Raw genomic sequence first — 18,101 nt, 5'->3', positions numbered from 1 at the left:
TTTATAATCTGCGTTTATCTATTTAAACTTCAGAAGACTTACGATGAAGCGAATATATTTAACACAATGGAACACAATCTTAAGACTTGTAAATCTTTTAAAAGACAACAGCAAATTTTTAAACATTACTGTAAAACATATCTTTCTTCTAATTATAATAAATAATGAGATAATGCATGGATGAATTGTTAATTATATGATAACTATGCATTTATAAAAAGTTTTTAATAATAAACCATAAACAATATTTTTAATTATCGATGTATTGTTCTTTAAAAGATTTACAAGTCTTAAGCTTGCGTTCTGTTGTGTTAAATATATTCACTTCATCTTAAATCTTTTGAAGTTTAAACAGATAAACGCTGATTTATAAAGGTAAATTATCTATTTGCCCTCTATCAGCAAACCAAAAAAACTGCCTAATATTTCCCTGAAAGTAACCGCAGAAACTAAGGCAATCCACCTTTGCAATTTTCTGAACTTCTGAAGGAAACGCAGGGATCACCTGTGGTAAGGCTCCTCTAAACCTTTAGGTTTAGAGGAGCCTTAACCTGTGGCAAGCGGCAGCACGATCGCTGCGCTCCGTAAAAAAGTGAAAATTTTTCCTTCCCTCTTGGTGATTATCAATTAAATTTCTTTGAAAAATGTTTATTTTTCCCCTACAAAACCTATATCATTCCAATGAATTTCGGCTCCGATGTTGACGAGAATAAAACACCTGACAATGTAAGGATATACTCCAAAAGCCTGGAATTTTAAGATAAGTACTTTTCTTTCATCTAAACTAAATCAAATTTCTTTAAATAAGTGCCTTTAAATCAATAAATCTTAATTTTTCATCAGTTTAAAGCATTAAAAAATACTTGAAATTGCCATTGCTTGTGGCTTCCTTTGTGTATCAACTCGAAACAGACGCCAGCGTTATCAGTTCACGTCTGTCAACACTTACAAAGCCCTTAAGGAATCTCGAGAGAGGGAAAATTTGGGGATGAGAGGGATAATTTGGGCATCGCGCTATTTCCCTCTCGGATCTCCTGGATTCTCTTTTCTTTCTAGATCGCTTGAATATAGTTTCGCCTTTAAATAATATTATACCTCACCGATTTTTTCTCATACTGTTCTTTGCTATCTGTTAAATGTCCATATGTAAGGGATGGTTTATTCTTCACCGCCTTAAATGAATTTTTAGAACTATGAGCTTATATAAATAACAGTGTGCCTCATTGTGTTATATTAACATTATTTAACTAGTAATAACTTATGATAGTAAAATAATTAATCTTGTAATAAATTATGATAGTTAAATTAATAAATACTGTTTAATTTGTGTTTTTAATACATATACTCAGTAATTTACACACATAAATATATATATATATATATTTTATTTATTTATTTATTTTTTTTGGGTGTATGCGGTTGTGGTCTTGTATTGTATATGGTTCTATGTTGTTAGTCTGCTGCTGCTTTTTGAAAAATGTATGAAAATGTTGAGAATGAAAGTAGCATAAGTTACTTTGGTTAAATTAATATATACTTTTGTTTGATGACCAGGATGCAAGCGTACATATTACTTTATATTCCATGCTAAATACCTTGATACGAAGCATTTTAACACCGTCAATATTTGTTTTTTCCCCAGTAACACATCTATTCACCATTACCAAACACACTCACTACACAAACACACCTGTGAGACACTATTTATTGTAAATGAAGACAGTTTCTTCTCCTTTTAACTACACTCATGGACACAATCGTATTTTAGGATATTTTCTACTTCTTTTCGTTTTCTTTCTATAGGCCCTTCTTTTTCTTTTTTTTTTTTTTTTTTCTTTTTTTTTTTTTTTTATTCCTCTATTATTTTTGGGCCATTTATTTTAAATTTTATTTTGTCCCATCTTTTCTTCCTGGCCTTTTGAACTCGTACAAGATGTACGAAGTTCCTTTTTACTCTCCTCAAATACGAAATTGCCCCTCTTTCTATATACCTTTCCTTCGCACCTATGCTTGATTTTTCGCCCATCGGTGCAGAAAGACTTAGCGGGTGCAAAACAAGACATCTGTTTACCTTGTCTGTCTGTCTGTCTGTCTGTCTTTTCTGGACTTCCTAATGTAAGCAAACATCGTGCACTGCCGTTGGCGTTCCTCAGAAAACCATTCTAACTTCACTACTCCTCGATGAAAATAATAGAATCGCCTCTCTCATAGGCTGCCGTTTTGGAATGGAGACGCTAGTGAGAAGTAACATAAACAGAACTTTGGCTTGCGCTTCTAAACAGTATTAAGTATATTGTCTGAAAGTGTATTCGTTTATGTAATTGCATAATTTTACTGTTTCTGTAATAAGAAAACTTCATTCAGATAAAATTTATTTTAATATTATTATTATCTGGTTATAGGATTATACGAAATGCTGATTACTCTAGGTACTATCGTAATCTTCGCATAACCTTTCAAATTGGATTTTGCCGTATCATTTTAAAATATATTGTATAATAAAAATTAAATCAAAGCAAATTACTTTGTTAGAGATGTGAATGTTCTAACTGAATTTTCTTTTTATCACTTATTATTTATTTCCTCTTTGGAAACATATTCATATTTGGCAAATAATTATCTCCGCTGAAAATTTTTTGATCGTTTAAAAACTATACTTGTCAATAATGTAATAAAAACTCACTAATCTAGTGCTTCATAGATCAATATGACAACGAATTCAAAATGTTTTAAAAACTATTGGGTTTTCATCCGCAGAGAACCCGTTAGCGCTTCGGGAAAGAACCCGTTGGCGTCGTTGCATTCTTACTCGCCAAGCTCGCGATTTGCCGAGCCGTAAACGTGATATTTTGTAAACGTGATTTTTAGTGCATGTAAATTCAAGTTAGCAGATAAAACAGTATATTAAGCATATGGTAGTAAAAATTCACAGATAATATGCATGTAGATGTAAAACTAAACGGTTAAACGTGATATACGAAAATAAATTTGTATTAAATTCAAGTTAGCACAGAAAGGAATATATTATTAAGCATAAGACAATATATAAGCATTTATAACGGAAATAAAAATTCGTTTAAAAAATATAAATTAGTATTAATATACTGAAATTAACAGGTTAAACGTGATATACGCAAAAAAAAAAAAAAAAAAAAAAAAAAATTGTCTTAAATTCCAGTTAACACAGAAAACAATATGTTCCTTACACCAGTAGTGGTTTGCTAATTTTGATGACCATGGTGATGCATCAAACTATTCTGTCATCTTAAACAATCAATAATATTTTTTTATTTCAATTTAATCATCTATTTATGTCACACCTGCCATCCTCTGAAAGGTTATTGTTAGAAAAGCATTAACAATATATTATCTTGTTAAAATTTTATTTATAAAAATTGATTTATTCTCATAATTTTAGATGACAATAACCAATAATAAAAATAAAAGCATAACTTAATCATTTAAAATGCACATGCACATTTTTGCGGTCTACGAAATCAAATTATTTTAGACTTTGGAAACCTCATGGTTCTTAGAGCTGTTAATTAAGAACACAACGTGAACAGCCGTGTTACAAATTAGCATTCATCCCGAACCGAGAACCAGCATCTATCTACGAAAATATTTCTATCTATTCGTTGTTAAAAATTCAGAAAAAATAATAATAAATAAGAGAAGAATAATATAAATCTGCAAATGCGAACAACGACAGTGTTAATTCAACAAAATAAATGCAAGAGGAATGGTTGCAAACTTTGAACAAGCGAATAGGATAAATCCGATGGGTTACCAAGTTTGAACTATTATCGCCAAAGTTGGCGATGTTTACATTTACCGGGTTCTCTGCGGAAGTGCTTCCAAACCATTCTTTAATCTTTATTTTGTAGTAGATGCAACTAATGTCGCGAAGAAAAAATACAGTCAAAAGTCGTTAATTCGGACACCCATAATCCGGAATGATCTATAATCCGGACCTCAAAGCTACAAACTTTCTGCGCATGCGTCGCGTTCACGCACGCGCACAGGCGTTTACGAAAGCGCTTAAGACCAACACCTCCTTATAGAAGGAAGCCGGGACACTGAAGTGAGGGGAAGCTCTGACGTCACAGATAGTCGTCTCTGACTCACCTCGCTCCTTCAAACAAAATCAAAGCCCCGTAGTTGAGCCAAGAGCGACGAACGGGGAGCGGTTATTTGCGTTAGTGACAGAGTTTTTATATTGTCTCGTGCTTTTTTTATATATTGTCTCGTGCTTTTATAATTTCATACGATGCCTCATAAATGTGCTGTAGCCACATGTCGTGGTAATTATAAAAACGGACCAAAAGTGGCTGTATTCAAGTTTCCAAATGAGACTGAACTCCGGATGAAATGGATAAGGAGTCTACGAAGAAAAGATGGCTTTCAACCTACTAAACATACCAGAGTAAGTTCAATTTTACTGCATTTTTTATATTTTGTATTTTTACATTTTTTTATTACTTTTATTGATAGGTATGTGATGTTTATGCTTACGATATTAGATTTTGATCTGTGGGTAAGAAGTTTTATGTTTGAAAGATTTTAATCTTGCCTGTTTTAATCATTTCAAAAAAATATTTTCCTTCAAAGTTTTATGAATGAAATAAAGTTCCATATAACAGGAATAATTCTAAATTTAGTAGTTACATAAATGCCAATAATTTGTAAATGCTTTCTAGTATACTGTGCAGGCAGATTCTGTAGTTATTCCAAATTTATCATAATTTATATGACAAGGAACTACTAAGTAATCATAATAGGTTTCATTTTAAAATTTTTGTAATGATATATGAAAGTTTGGTATGATGTATTTAAGGTAATTATTTGTATTTACTAACCAGTGTTTGTTGTAAACAATTATCTCAAATATATAATTTTCTTTAAATGTAAATAAAGCTGTAATCATTATGATGAGCATTCCAGATTTTACAAATTACTTAAATTATACACGTAATTGAAATGATATTACTGGTTTTTCAATTCGTATTTATGTATCAAATTATTTATTTAAATCATAGGGCTTATTGACTTCTGTTACTAAATATTAACATGCATCTAACTTTTGTACTCACTACAAGTTGATTTTTGAATATTTTCTTTTATAGGTATGTGAATTACATTTTCGATCAGATGAAATAATACGAGAAATCGAAATGTATGATGAGAAATCAGCGAAGTTAATTAAAGCCCCAATTTCTAGGCCACGTTTGAAAAAAGGATGCATACCTTCTCAGTTCCCTGATGGCCCATCCTACATGTCATCAAATTCTGTATCGAGAATGTCACCAGAAAAGAAGAAAGCTCGTTTAGAAGAGAAATACCTGGAGAAAGCGATAGAAGAAAGTTTGAAAATGAAAGAACGGTATGATAATGAACGATCATTTGAAAGTTTAATTGAATTCAATAATTGCCTAGAACATCAGATTTTAGAAACATTTTGGACAACTGTACATACTGAAAATTCAACTATGTTACTTGATATTTTAAGTGACCCAGCTCCAGAAATTCAGAAATCGGTAGTAATAAATGAGGATTTAACAGTATGTGTTTATATTAAAAACATCGCTATAAAATCTATTGGTAAATTTGTTTTCCCTCTAAAAATTAGTAATGTAAATATGTTTCTAGAAGTACTAAAGGAAGTTGAAAGTCTGTCTCATAACTTACAAAATGAAGAATATATTAAGAATTCTATACAAATTGTGGATGATATGCTTTCAGAATTGAAAAGAGTGTTACCTGAAAAAGAAACTGAACTGAACTTCCTTTCAGAGCAAGTAAATAAACTAAATGTAAAGAAAGAGAAGTATCGATATACTCCAGATTTACTTATTTTTTGCAGTTTGTTAAACTCGATCTCACCGCATGCATACAAGTTTTTACGACATTCAGGTTACATTTCTATTCCCCATCCACGTACTATTCGTAAAATTTGTTCAACGTTTTCTCTTAATCCTATTACTGAGCAATTTAATGATGACTTTTTAGGATATGTTAAACAAAGATGCAAGGATTTAGAAGAAAATGATAAAACTGTAATTATTATGATGGATGAAGTGCATTTAAATTCATGTTTCGATTTTAAAGGAGGAAATTTGTGTGGCATGGCCTACAACTGTGAAAAAGCTGCTACAAGTGCTTATGTTTTTATGATACGTAGCTTATTATCACCTTTCAAGGATGTGGCACATATATTACCAGTTAAATCATTAAATGCTGAGGATCTGTATCAATATCTTAAGAAAATTATAATTGGTTTAGAAAATATAGGTTATAGAATTGTGGCAGTTGTCTCTGACAATAATTCAATAAATAAAAAAGCCATGTCATTATTTTGTATGCCTCCAAAAATTAGTATTGTGTATAAAAACCCTGCAGACTTATCTCGGCCACTATTTTTTGTTATTGACTCAGTGCACATCTTGAAGTGTGTCAGGAACAACTGGATAAATCAAAAAAATTCTGGGCAATGTTTATTTTATCCAAATTTTGAAAATTTTTCCAAGGTCGAAACAGCGGCATTTGCATACATAAAAAGTCTCCATTCATTAGAGGCAGGCAGAATTGTAAAATATAGTTATGGTTTGACTCTGAAAGCTCTGTATCCAACCAATTTGGAAAGACAAAATGTCAAGCTAGCATTACAAATATTTGACAGTCGTCTTGCAGAGGCAATAATGGTTATTGGTAAAGAAAATAGTATTTTAAATTACGAAACTACAGCTAAATTTATTAAAATTATCTCTACATGGTGGTCAATAGTCAATGTCAAAAGTATCTTTAAAGGACACCATAAGATGAATGAGTATCAAAAGCCGTTAACTGTGCAAAATGATGATGTTAGATATATTTATTTAAATAAGTTACTTGAGTGGTTAGATCAGTGGAAACTTTTAGGCTGTTCTAGTGGTGGACTAACTAAGGAAACACATTTTGCATTAACATATACTAGCTGTTGAAAAAATATTTTCGCATCTAACAGTTACTGTTACACATTATTGTGAATTCCTTATTATTTTTTTTCTACTCATGTATGCTGTCTGTTTAACCTTGAGATCACGTGAAAAGTAATAGTAACGAAAAATTCATTTCTATGCATCTATGTAAATAAGTGTCTGGGTTGTATTTTAAGTGGTCCTTATTATTAATGTGGATATCAAATTAGTGTTAACATATGGTAAGATTCTTTATCATTATAATTGACTTGAAATATTGAAAAATTCATTTCCTTGCCCTTAATTTGTTGTGTAAAAAAGTGTCTGTGTTATCTTTTTATGTGGCCACTACTTTTATCATTTGGGTATAATTTTGGTGTTAACATGATAAAATACTTTATCAAAGTAACAGTTATATGTTTCAAAATGCTTACAAAATGTTATGTATATAATAACTGCCACTGTTATACTGGTAATGGGTCATTATACTTTTGTTGATATGGACAGATATTGACTGTTTTACATTCAGATGACTTGAAATATTGAAGAAGGCATGTCCTTTTTTTAATTTCTCATCGCGTAAAAAAGTGTCTCGGTTTGTGTTTTAGTGCGGCCACTACTTTTATCATTTGGATATAAGTTTGGTGTTAACATATGGTAAAATGCTTTCTCCTGATAAAAGTGATATGTTTCAGCATGGGTACAAAATGATATGTATATAATAACTGCCACTGTTATACTGGTAATGGGTCATTATACTTTTGTTGATATGGACAGATACTGACTGTTTAACATTCAGATGACTTAAAATATTGAAGAAGGCATTTCCTTGCCTTTAAATTGTCATTGCGTAAAAAGGTGTCTCGGTTTGTGTTTTAGCGCAGCCACTACTTTTATCATTTGGGTATAAGTTTGGTGTTGACATATGGTAAAATGCTTTCTCCTGATAAAAGTTATGTTTCAGCATGCTTACCGAATGATATGTATATAATAACTGCCACTGTTATACTGGTAATGGGTCATTATAATTTTGTTGATATGAACATATACTGACTGTTTTATATTTAGATGACTTGAAATATTGAAGAAGGCATGTCCTTTTTTTAATTTGTCATCGCGTAAAAAGTATCTCGGTTTGTGTTTTAGTGCGGCCACTACTTTTATCATTTGGGTATAAGTTTGGTGTTGACATATGGTAAAATGCTTTCTCCTGATAAAAGTGATGTTTCAGCATGCTTACCGAATGATATGTATATAATAACTGCCACTGTTATACTGGTAATGGGTCATTATAATTTTGTTGATATGAACATATACTGACTGTTTTATATTTAGATGACTTGAAATATTGAAGAAGGCATGTCCTTTTTACTTCCTTGTACGAAGTAAAAAGGAAGTATTGTAATCGCGAAAAGTTTCAGGCAGCATATTTCACCGAAAATATCCATTTTGACCGCTATCGAATGCAATTTAACGATGTTTTTGCACCATATCTGTACGTAAGGACAGAATAAAATACTCTTTTCCTTCAAAAAAATTATAAAACTGCTTAAAAAACTTAAACTAAAATTAATTCTGAAGAGAATTTTTCGTGGCTTCTGTACGAACGTATGTACGTACGTTCGTGCGTACGTACATATCTCACATAATTCAAAAATGAGTAGCCTCAGAACGTTGAAATTTTGTATATAGGACTGCTATAACATGTATATGTGCACCTCGTATTTTGGTTGCAATCGGCCACACCAAACGTATATAAATATATTTATATATATATCCACTCTATGACTTGAAATATTGAAGAAGGAATTTCCTTGCCTTTAATTTGTCATCGCATAAAAATGTGTCTGGGTTATGTTTTAAGTGGCCACTACTCTTATCATTTTGATATAATTTTTGTGTTAACATATGGTAAAATGTTTTATCGAGGTAACAGTTATATGTTTCCTGCATGATTAGAAAATTGTATGTTTATAATAGCTGCTGCTATTATACTGGGAATGGGTCATCATAATTTTGTTCATATGGACATGCACTGACTGTTTTATATTCAGAGCACTTGAAAGATGATAATATTGAAAAATTCATTTTCGTGCTGTTGAGTGTTTGCTGCATAAAATGGTATCTGGGTTGTATTTAAATGGCTACCACTTAATGTTTAGTAAGTGGTTATCATTTGGTGTTAACATACTGTAAAATGCTTTCTCATGATAAAAGTTGTGTTTCAGCATGCTTACAAGATGACAAGTTTATGGTAACTGCTGCTTTTATACTGAGAATGGGTCATTATAATTTATATTTTTTATATGGGCATGTACTGACTGTTTTACACTTAAAAATATTGAAAAATTCATTTCCTTGTCTTTAATTTGTTGTTGTGTAAAAAAGGGTCTATGTTGTGTCTTTAAGTGGCCATTACTTATATCATTTGAGTATAATTTTCATGTTACCATATGATAAATTACTTTATCAAGATAACAGTTATGTGTTTCAGCATGGCGACAAAATAACAGGTTTGTAATAACTCCTACTATTATTCTGGGAATTGGCTGAATAAAGGGTGTCTCTGATTAGGAGCACTCATTTCACAAACCTGTGATTTTCATGTGCATTTTGAAATTACCGGTGTCCCATAATTAAGACTGGTGGCTTTCTGGACAAATCATTTTGATATATTCTTTGCTTAAATTAAACAAGCCTGATAGCGAGTAACTTAGAAGATCACGATTTTAGCTTGGAAAAATTACAACAAAATTGTGTTGCATGTAGTGACCAGATACTTTCAAATTGGATACTGGTGCATAGGTAAAACATTTTTATTATTTTCTATATTTGAAACATTAACTGATAATCACTTCCTTTACACAACATCAATAAATGTTTTTACATATACTGGTGATGCTGACATCCATTTGCTGTTGAATGTATCTTTATATGCTTCATAAATAATAATAGCCATCGTATAAAATTTAATATCATTTGTGCACCTGAAGTGTTTTAAATGGTAATGGACGGTCTTCTCAAGTGTTTGCCCGATATTTATCCATATTATGGCAGTATCGTAATACATTTTGAAACTATTAATTGGCTGTTGTAAAAAGTTAATAACGGTGTTTGTAATTGCCAGACAAAATGGGTTGAAATTTAACGAATAGAAACTTGAACTTGCAGTATCAAAATTTAAATATTAAGGTCACATAGTCTCATCTTATTGTTTCTGATGAGACCCAATTAATATAGAAGCAGTTTTGAAATTTTCACACCTGTTAATAAATAAGAATTGATGAGATTTCTTAGTATGGCAATATGCTTAATGAGATTTCTGCTTCAATTTTTACAAGAAAGTTTGAATAATTTATTGATAAAAAGAGATCAGCTGGTTTTAACTTATTTGTATGTTATAACTTGTGTTGTGTTGTTATGCTGACTGCTTGCATAAAATTGTAAATAAATTTTTTTTATTTTTCACTTGTGAATCTTTATTTTCAAGTTCAGCTATATAACTAACACAATACAGTTAAGTACATATACAACTAATATTATTGGTTCTACAGATTTAAGCAATAATTTTAAATTGCACATTGAATTATTTGCTAAGCAAACCTCTGATATACTAATTTATTTGAAACTTGCAAGACACATAGCATATTATAGACAAAATTTAGTGCATTTTTATACCATTTTCTTTTAAAGACAAATTACTGATTGGAAGAAAAATGAAATGATAAGTAATAGTTTGTATGCAGATAATTTGGGTTTTTTTCATAAATATTAGAAAAATATAAAGCAATATTAAATTATGAGGGAAAAGTCAGAAATTCCTTTTTTGAGTTAGTATGGCTGATTTTTAACTTTTTAAATGCTGCTGTGAAACCTACAAGGAAGTATAATTCATTGAAGTCAAGAAATAAGAAACAAAAAATTCTTAAATTTATGTCAAATTTTATTGTGTTAAATTTTGAAGTAATTAAATTATTCATTATATATAATTGAATCTCTGAATAAAATCCCACCCAAGTATCTATATCAAATAGTGAAATCAACGTTAAGTACGGCACTAGCGCGCAGCCTGTTTTGTTTCGTTGCTCTCTCGGGGTTTCGACATAGACGACTACGCGTGACTTCACAATCAAGTGTCCCGGCTTCCTTCTATAAGGAAGTGTTGGTAAGACCCTTACGGCTGCGAATATGTTTGTGCGCATGCGCGTTTAATGTGTAACGGAGTTATGCGCTAAGCTAAAGTTATCTAATTCAGTTAATGTTGCAGATTGCGTTGTTCCTTAATCTTCGAATTGTATCCGGCTTATTATTTTTTGCAGACTGTTAGAGCAATTTTATAAAAGTAAGCTTGAACTTTCGATTATGTCAAATAGAATTTCCGATATATATTTACTACAAAGCGAAAGTATGTTTTGAAATCCGAAATCTGTTTATCAATTTCACGCTGCTCTGCGGCAGAGGGGGGGGGGGCAGAAACGTCATTATTAGATTAAGATAGATTAGAAAGATTATGTCAAATAGAATTTCCAATATATATTTACTAATATGTAATTTGTATCTACAAAGCGAAAGTATGTTTTGAAATCCGAAATCTGTTTATCAATTTCACGCCGCGGATTGGAAGTTGATCTGTCAACACTATCCTTATCTTCAGAGCAGATGTTTTTATTTTATTTGGATTATAATTCCGTACTAAGTTTAGTATTTCATCTCGATGTACTCCGTCTTTGATATGATTTAAATCAAGTTCCTCGTCATTATAATTCGCTTCCGATAGTGAAGAAAGTGACCGAGAGGTTATTGAAAACGAAAACATTTCGATTGACAAATTAGTCGGTATTCTCAACACAGCAATTATAGGACTTGAACAGCGGAACTTTGTAACTAAACAAGAAATTATGTCTGTTTAATAGAATTAAAGAGAAAGTATTATCACATGAAACGAAGCAACTTACATTGAAGGAAATGTTTAATAAAGTAAACAAATAAATATTAAGTTTTTTCTTTTTGTAAATTTTGATACCCTTTAGATCATAATTGTTCTTTATTTCATAAATTACGGTTTCATATTTTTAATTTTGTAATTTTTGCATGCCATTTTACCAGATTTAAACTGATGATCTATAATCCGGAATCGCCGAAGTCCCGACGAGTCCGGATTAACGACTTTTGACTGTATTTCAATAAAAAAGTTCTCCATGTTAATTCAATAGCAAAATTATTTCTATTTCAGTGAGAAATCCACTTTCAATGCTTAAATAACAGATAAATGTAAGATAAGCATTTTAGAAGTTTTAAATATAAGCTAAAGGTTTACTGTACAATTTTATGTAAGAAACGTAATAATTTACTTTCATTCCTTTTAAATCGGCATATTAATTTCCAATCAACTAACATTTTTGGCAATTTAGAGACTTAACACACAGTATTCCGTCACTTAAAATATCAATTAATTGTTCTTTTTCATTTAGAGATACATTGGAATTGAAAATACCAAAGGCAAAATGGGTCACAGATCCAACCTAATTCCTTATTTGGAAATTTTTCAAAAACATTTCTGTCAATTTTTTCCTATGTTGTTTTAAACAAGAAATCTGTATTATTTTCGGTACTTACGTATTATCGCAACCAGGTCAAAATTCGCATAAATTGCGAAATTTGGCAACCCTACTTACGACAACCCTACGTGTTATACATAGTTTTGTAAAATGAGCATGTGGAGATTCACAAAATTTTCCTGCATTTTCGTGCAAATTTTTGTAATTTATGAGAAAATAGCAGTGTACATGGATAAAGTAAAGAGTGTGCGCAATGCCATTTTAGTGCAATTCTGGGATGTTTTTTTAAGTAAAAATAAGTCGACGTGTACATGGTTATGGCGAATACGGTTTTTAATCAGTGCTAAAAGCAATAACCAAAAGATTTCCGCCGAAAAAATAATTCTGCATCTTATTCAAATTCGAAACCGGAAGGGTTTAATTGCTATTTTATATTTTGAAAGAAAATGATATAAAAAACTGTATTAAAAATTATCTGTAATTAATAAATGTACATTTTCTTTCTATTCATACTTTTTTACTCAAACTTACAAATAGCGTCAACCTGGTTGCGATAATACGTAAGTACCTTATTTTTTTTAGTAAATTGTGAAAAAGCATGTTTCTGTTTTTTTTTTTTTTTGTTCAATTCTCCTTACCATAGTATTGGCTTAGTTTTAAAAGCTTACATTAATACAAACTGCGACACAGTGTGTCTAGGTAAGATTATTTGTTTCAAAATGTTTGTTAATAATTTCAAATATTTTCTCTCCAGTTGTTTTTCCTTCCCAAATATTACAACATAAAAAATATTCTACTGCGTCGCTTTCAAAAACATATCTCACATAAACAATGAAATGAAACATTTTAGTAATGTCGGCAGTGGCGTAGCTAGGGTGGGACAAGGGGGGACATCTGTCCCCGGGCGCAGCATTCAGGGGGCGCCAAACTGATGTTATGAAATTTTAGAATGAAATGTTTTCCATTCTTGGCACAGAGAAAGGGGCGCAAAATCGTCACTTGTTCCCGGGCGCCGAAAACCCTAGCTACGCCTCTGAATGTCGGTAGTTTCATCAAGTTTTATAGTAAAGACTGGATTTTGTATTCTATAGTGTCTGATATGACAAAAATTTGGTATGAAACAGTATCTTTTTTATGCTATTGTTTTTAAATCGTTACTATATTTTTCTGCGTGCATAAACGATGTCATTTTAATTGCTGAAGGAAGAATGAGCAATTCTCCAATTGTATGAGGTTTTAAATTTTTTGCAATTAAATATGAAACTTTTAAGGATGCCTGTAAATCCTTCTCAGGAACTATTGTATATTTTTTCAAAAATACATTTTAATTTTTCATGCTCTCAGCTCATTCCTTAAAAAAATTCTTCAGATTTATTTACTTAATCTTTATGTTTAGTTTCTGAGGTACTTTTCAGTTTCTCTGGCGCGAATCTCGCCAAGCAGACTTTGTTGACGACAACATACAATATACACATAAAAAATGTTAACAAACGTTAGTTCTAAGAATTTTTTATTTTGAAGGCACAAACATTTTAATAACTTTTAAAATTTTGTAAAAAGCCAATAAATAAAGATAATAAATTTGTAAAAAGACATTAAGAATTTACTATGTTTTCATGGTTCAACATCCTGATTCGCCGGTTCGTATCACGTAACACCACGTGATCTCATCTCACGTAAACTACGCTACAAAAATCTAATTCTCTCAATAATTATCTACATTAATTTCAAGTTAAATCTTAATTTGGAATACAAGTTTAAATGCAAGAAATATTTCAATTCGTACAAATAGCTTACTCAGAAATTATGTAAAACCGCAGTGCTTTACTTCACTACTGCATTCTCATTAGAATTGATGAATTTAACCCTTCATTTTGCCTTCGGGTGAGTGGTGTGATTGCAGTCTAATTGTCTTAATTACCGTGAATGGTCTTGGGGCATAAATTTTAATTATCTTGTAAAAATTCGATGTAGTTGTATGCCAGTATTGAAAGAAACAATCTGATAAGAAATGGCTGCGACTTGTTTCGAAAATGAGGTGGAAAACGTTGGCAGCGATAGTCCGTCACAATTATGTACAGACACACGCCAAAGGTGTACGGAAAAGTTTACCGTGACGTCACTGGCTTCTGGATGGGTTACAATATTTGGCTTTTTATCATGTTTCGCGGTGAATTATGGCAAAGATTAACAATTTATCGTGCGATGTAAACAAACATCGAAGATTTCTTGTTAGGGTGCAAACGTTGTTGTAGTGTTCGCTTATTAATAAATTTCTTCTGGTGATAATTCAGTTAAAATCACTGACAAAAGTTTGATAGGACATGTGAGAACTTCCATTGCAGTTTTCTTTGAATTAACATTTATTTTCTGCTAAACGTATTATAAATAAAAGAACAAAACAATTTCAATTTTTAATATCTCTGTTAGCACTTCATATAATTTTTTTAGTGGTATGAATAAATTTTGTGCATATTGATTTAAAACTATTACCATCAGGGATACAAAACTGAGTTTTTTTTCCTCTTACGAAAGCACTGAAACTGTTTAATTATAAAAATACTATTTTAATACTGAATTTTGAACGCATTTTTTCTGTTGATAATTTAGTTAATCGTAAAATGACTGTGCTTTCGCATAATTTAACATCATTTGTGAAGTGAATGACACTAAATTTCAGATGTGATGATTTTTTAAATTGTTTCTGCCTCTGAAATAAAAATTTATTCTAATGTTTTGCGAGTTTTTAAGTGTATCAAAATGTCAATGTTCCATCGGCACTTGTGCAGAAACATGGGAAATTGACTCATCGTTTGTTGTAATTATTATGTCATTTAATGTGAGCAAATGTATTTGATTTTTTTCTTGATGAATTTGAAATTATGAAAAAATAACGTATGGTGTAGATGATGACAGAAATTTTTAATGAATGAATTTAGAAACTGTAAGATGAAAAGAATTTTACCTTTGATCTCATTCACAACTGCATGTCACAAAACATACTTCATAAAGTATGCCGAAGTTTTATTCCTTGCAAAAAACATGATATCTATTATTCAAGTTTGTGATCAGAGAATTATTATAGAGCAATGAAAGAATATGATCTTCGTGAGGGGAGCTGTATTCTTCATAATGAGGAAAATTTGGAATTTTATTCCTTGCAGAAAACATGATATCTGTTATTCCAGTTTGCGATTAAGGAATTTTTATAGAGTGATGAAAGAATATGATCTTCGTGAGGTGAGCTGTATTCTTCATAATGTGGAAAATTTGGATGAAAGTGCAAATGAATTAATAAGGACTAACCTCCTTGGTGTATTTTCTGCATCTTCTAAATACATATTTTGAAACCATGTTTCAGAAAACACAATAATAAACTGTTTTAAGCAGGATAACTTTTACTGATGGCAAAATCAGTCACTTTCCCAAACAGATCCAAGTACAAAATATGAAAAAAAAATGTCTTTGAATATGATGATGAGAAAACTTTCTTACTTATTATTTCTCAAAACTGTCTCACCCAGTGCTCATAAACTGTGTATGAATGAAATTTTTCATGACAACTGCATGCTCTCCACTATTATTGAATTTTTAGCTCTTATTTCTTAATAAAAGTCCTGTGGAAACATGCAATTTTATATTTCTATTATACAACCATTTATTTAGTTAAACTGTATTGCAATTTCCTTGGGCATATTTCTCATCATTTAATATTATGATTCAGTTTTTGCTATCAACACAGATATGGACGAATGTAATGATATGCAAAACAGTGTGTGCTTTTTTTGTAGAAAATGCAATCGAACTTTCCAAAGAGAATAACCTCTTACTTAAATAGATTTGTATTATGGGAGTGGTTATCTAAGGAAATGTGCTATTAGTGATGTTCTATTATCAGCCATTATTTTATTTTATATCAAGTATGCTAATCATTCGCAAAGGACCTCTTCACATAAATTTTCTCTCCATTATACATGTATAAATCAACTAGTTGAATGCTTTGGCATAATCAATAAGGTATTACTACTTGCACAGTGATGTTTTGGTAAAAGTATATTTACGAGTACCCATTGGTGATTTTTGGCGGCACATGTATACCTCGTTTGTGCACATTGACCTACATAAATGCGACATGAAAAATTACAAATTATGATCAGAACAAGAGAGTTATAATAAAACATTGGTATAACAAATACATTTGTTAATGGAAAAAAACATCACAGAATTGCACAAACTAGGCATTGTGCACTGCCTTGACTTTCTTTATCCATGAACACGTTGACCTATTTTCACTTAAAAAATCACCAGAGAATTGCAGAAACTTGGCATTGTTCACTCCCTTGACTTTATTTACTGACTGAGTATATTTACGGATGTACAGAACATTCAACTACTCAGCAATCAACATAAATGAAACAACAACTTGGCAATAAATGAAACAACATCTTCACAATAATACAAGGGGTACCCTTCAGTCTACTCTAATCGATGCTTTATATAATTGCCTGTACTTCTGATGAAATGATATTGTAGCTTTTGCTTACAATATTTTATCAATAATTATTTTCTTTTCTATTAAGAGCATGTATAGTCCTCACTGTACCTTTATTTACCTCATCTTTATGATATGCATTGCTATGCTTAATTTGACATCTGCTTTCTATTTTAAATATTTTTCCTCCTCTTTTTTTTTTTTTTTTTTTTTTTTTTTTTTTTCCCAACTCCTTAAAGGATGGGTCTGTGGGAGGAAAAATTAATGTCTCCTAAAGTGTCATGTGCTGTTCTCAAAGTGGGCCAATCTTTTTTTTTTCCTGCTTTTTTATTTTCAGCTTTCTTGAAGATAATCTTTTTAGCTCAAAGGGGCAATTTGCCCAGAAAGGCTATTAATTTTGTTTTGGCATTTTGCGTTGATTCATTATAAATGGTGAATCACTTTTTCAATTGTTGCCACCAAATATTAGAGTATTATATTTAAAGAAGTTAAATAATGAAGAATCTGCATAAATGTATGTATGTTTCTCACGTTGTGATAAAACAACTGTGTTTAGGGCCATCAAATTTTGAATAATGTATGTCTCCATTGGAATATGGGCATCTGGAAGCCCTAATTTGGAATTTGTTTTATTATCTATTTCATATCTTGTAACGCATTTATAAGTCTTTGATTAAGAAACTCAATGATTTCAAAGTGAGCAATAGCAACTCTGTATGGGAGGAGGGAACATTTTTATCTCCAATGTGCGAGACTGTGTACTGGGAATTCGAAAGACATGCTCTTTTAAATATTTGTGATATTGCTGTTGAATTGAATTTTATGATTTAAGTGGGAAGAACATGATATTTAATAAATAAAGATAACACAAAATGTTAAAAAAAAAAAAAAAAAAACCTCAGGGCATAATATAAAATCTGAAAGCTTTCAGTTTATTTATTTATTTATTTTCAAAAAGTAGTCAATGGTTGATCATGTTCAGATAAATGACTTGGTGGTTTCACAAAATGAAATTTGCTGTCTGGTTCCAAAACGAAAAGTAAAACAGATCTGATGAATTGGAAACGGATGAGTAATTACACGAGATGTCAAATT

At 30.8% G+C, this 18,101-nt stretch overlaps 1 protein-coding gene across 1 annotated transcript; it reads left to right on the top strand.

Annotated features, from left to right (window-relative positions):
- The first annotated feature begins 1,558 nt into the window (after window positions 1-1,558).
- On the top strand, window positions 1,559-16,336 carry LOC118196201 (uncharacterized). Its single transcript, XM_085819700.1, has 3 exons — window positions 1,559-4,426; window positions 5,127-5,383; window positions 16,306-16,336. The coding sequence occupies exons 1-3, from the start codon at window positions 4,271-4,273 to the stop codon at window positions 16,334-16,336; spliced, it is 444 nt and encodes a 147-aa protein (XP_085675826.1). The 5' UTR covers window positions 1,559-4,270.
- The last annotated feature ends 1,765 nt before the right edge of the window (window positions 16,337-18,101 follow it).

The sequence above is a fragment of the Stegodyphus dumicola genome, chromosome 6 (genome assembly GCF_044657685.1).
Source record: "Stegodyphus dumicola isolate Sdum_Otavi_A_Nest chromosome 6, ASM4465768v1".
Lineage (NCBI taxonomy): Eukaryota > Metazoa > Arthropoda > Arachnida > Araneae > Eresidae > Stegodyphus > Stegodyphus dumicola.
This window is presented reverse-complemented; position numbering and strand designations above follow the sequence as displayed.

What these genes read in the sequence shown, in the direction of transcription:
- LOC118196201 (XM_085819700.1), top strand. Translation starts at nt 4,271, where the DNA reads ATGCCTCATAAATGTGCTGTAGCCACATGTCGTGGTAATTATAAAAAC. An exon ending in AACCTACTAAACATACCAGA is followed by an intron (nt 4,427 to 5,126) that starts GTAAGTTCAATT and finishes TTTCTTTTATAG; the next exon opens with GTATGTGAATTACATTTTCG. An exon ending in AGTTTGAAAATGAAAGAACG is followed by an intron (nt 5,384 to 16,305) that starts GTATGATAATGA and finishes CTTTTTTTGTAG; the next exon opens with AAAATGCAATCGAACTTTCC.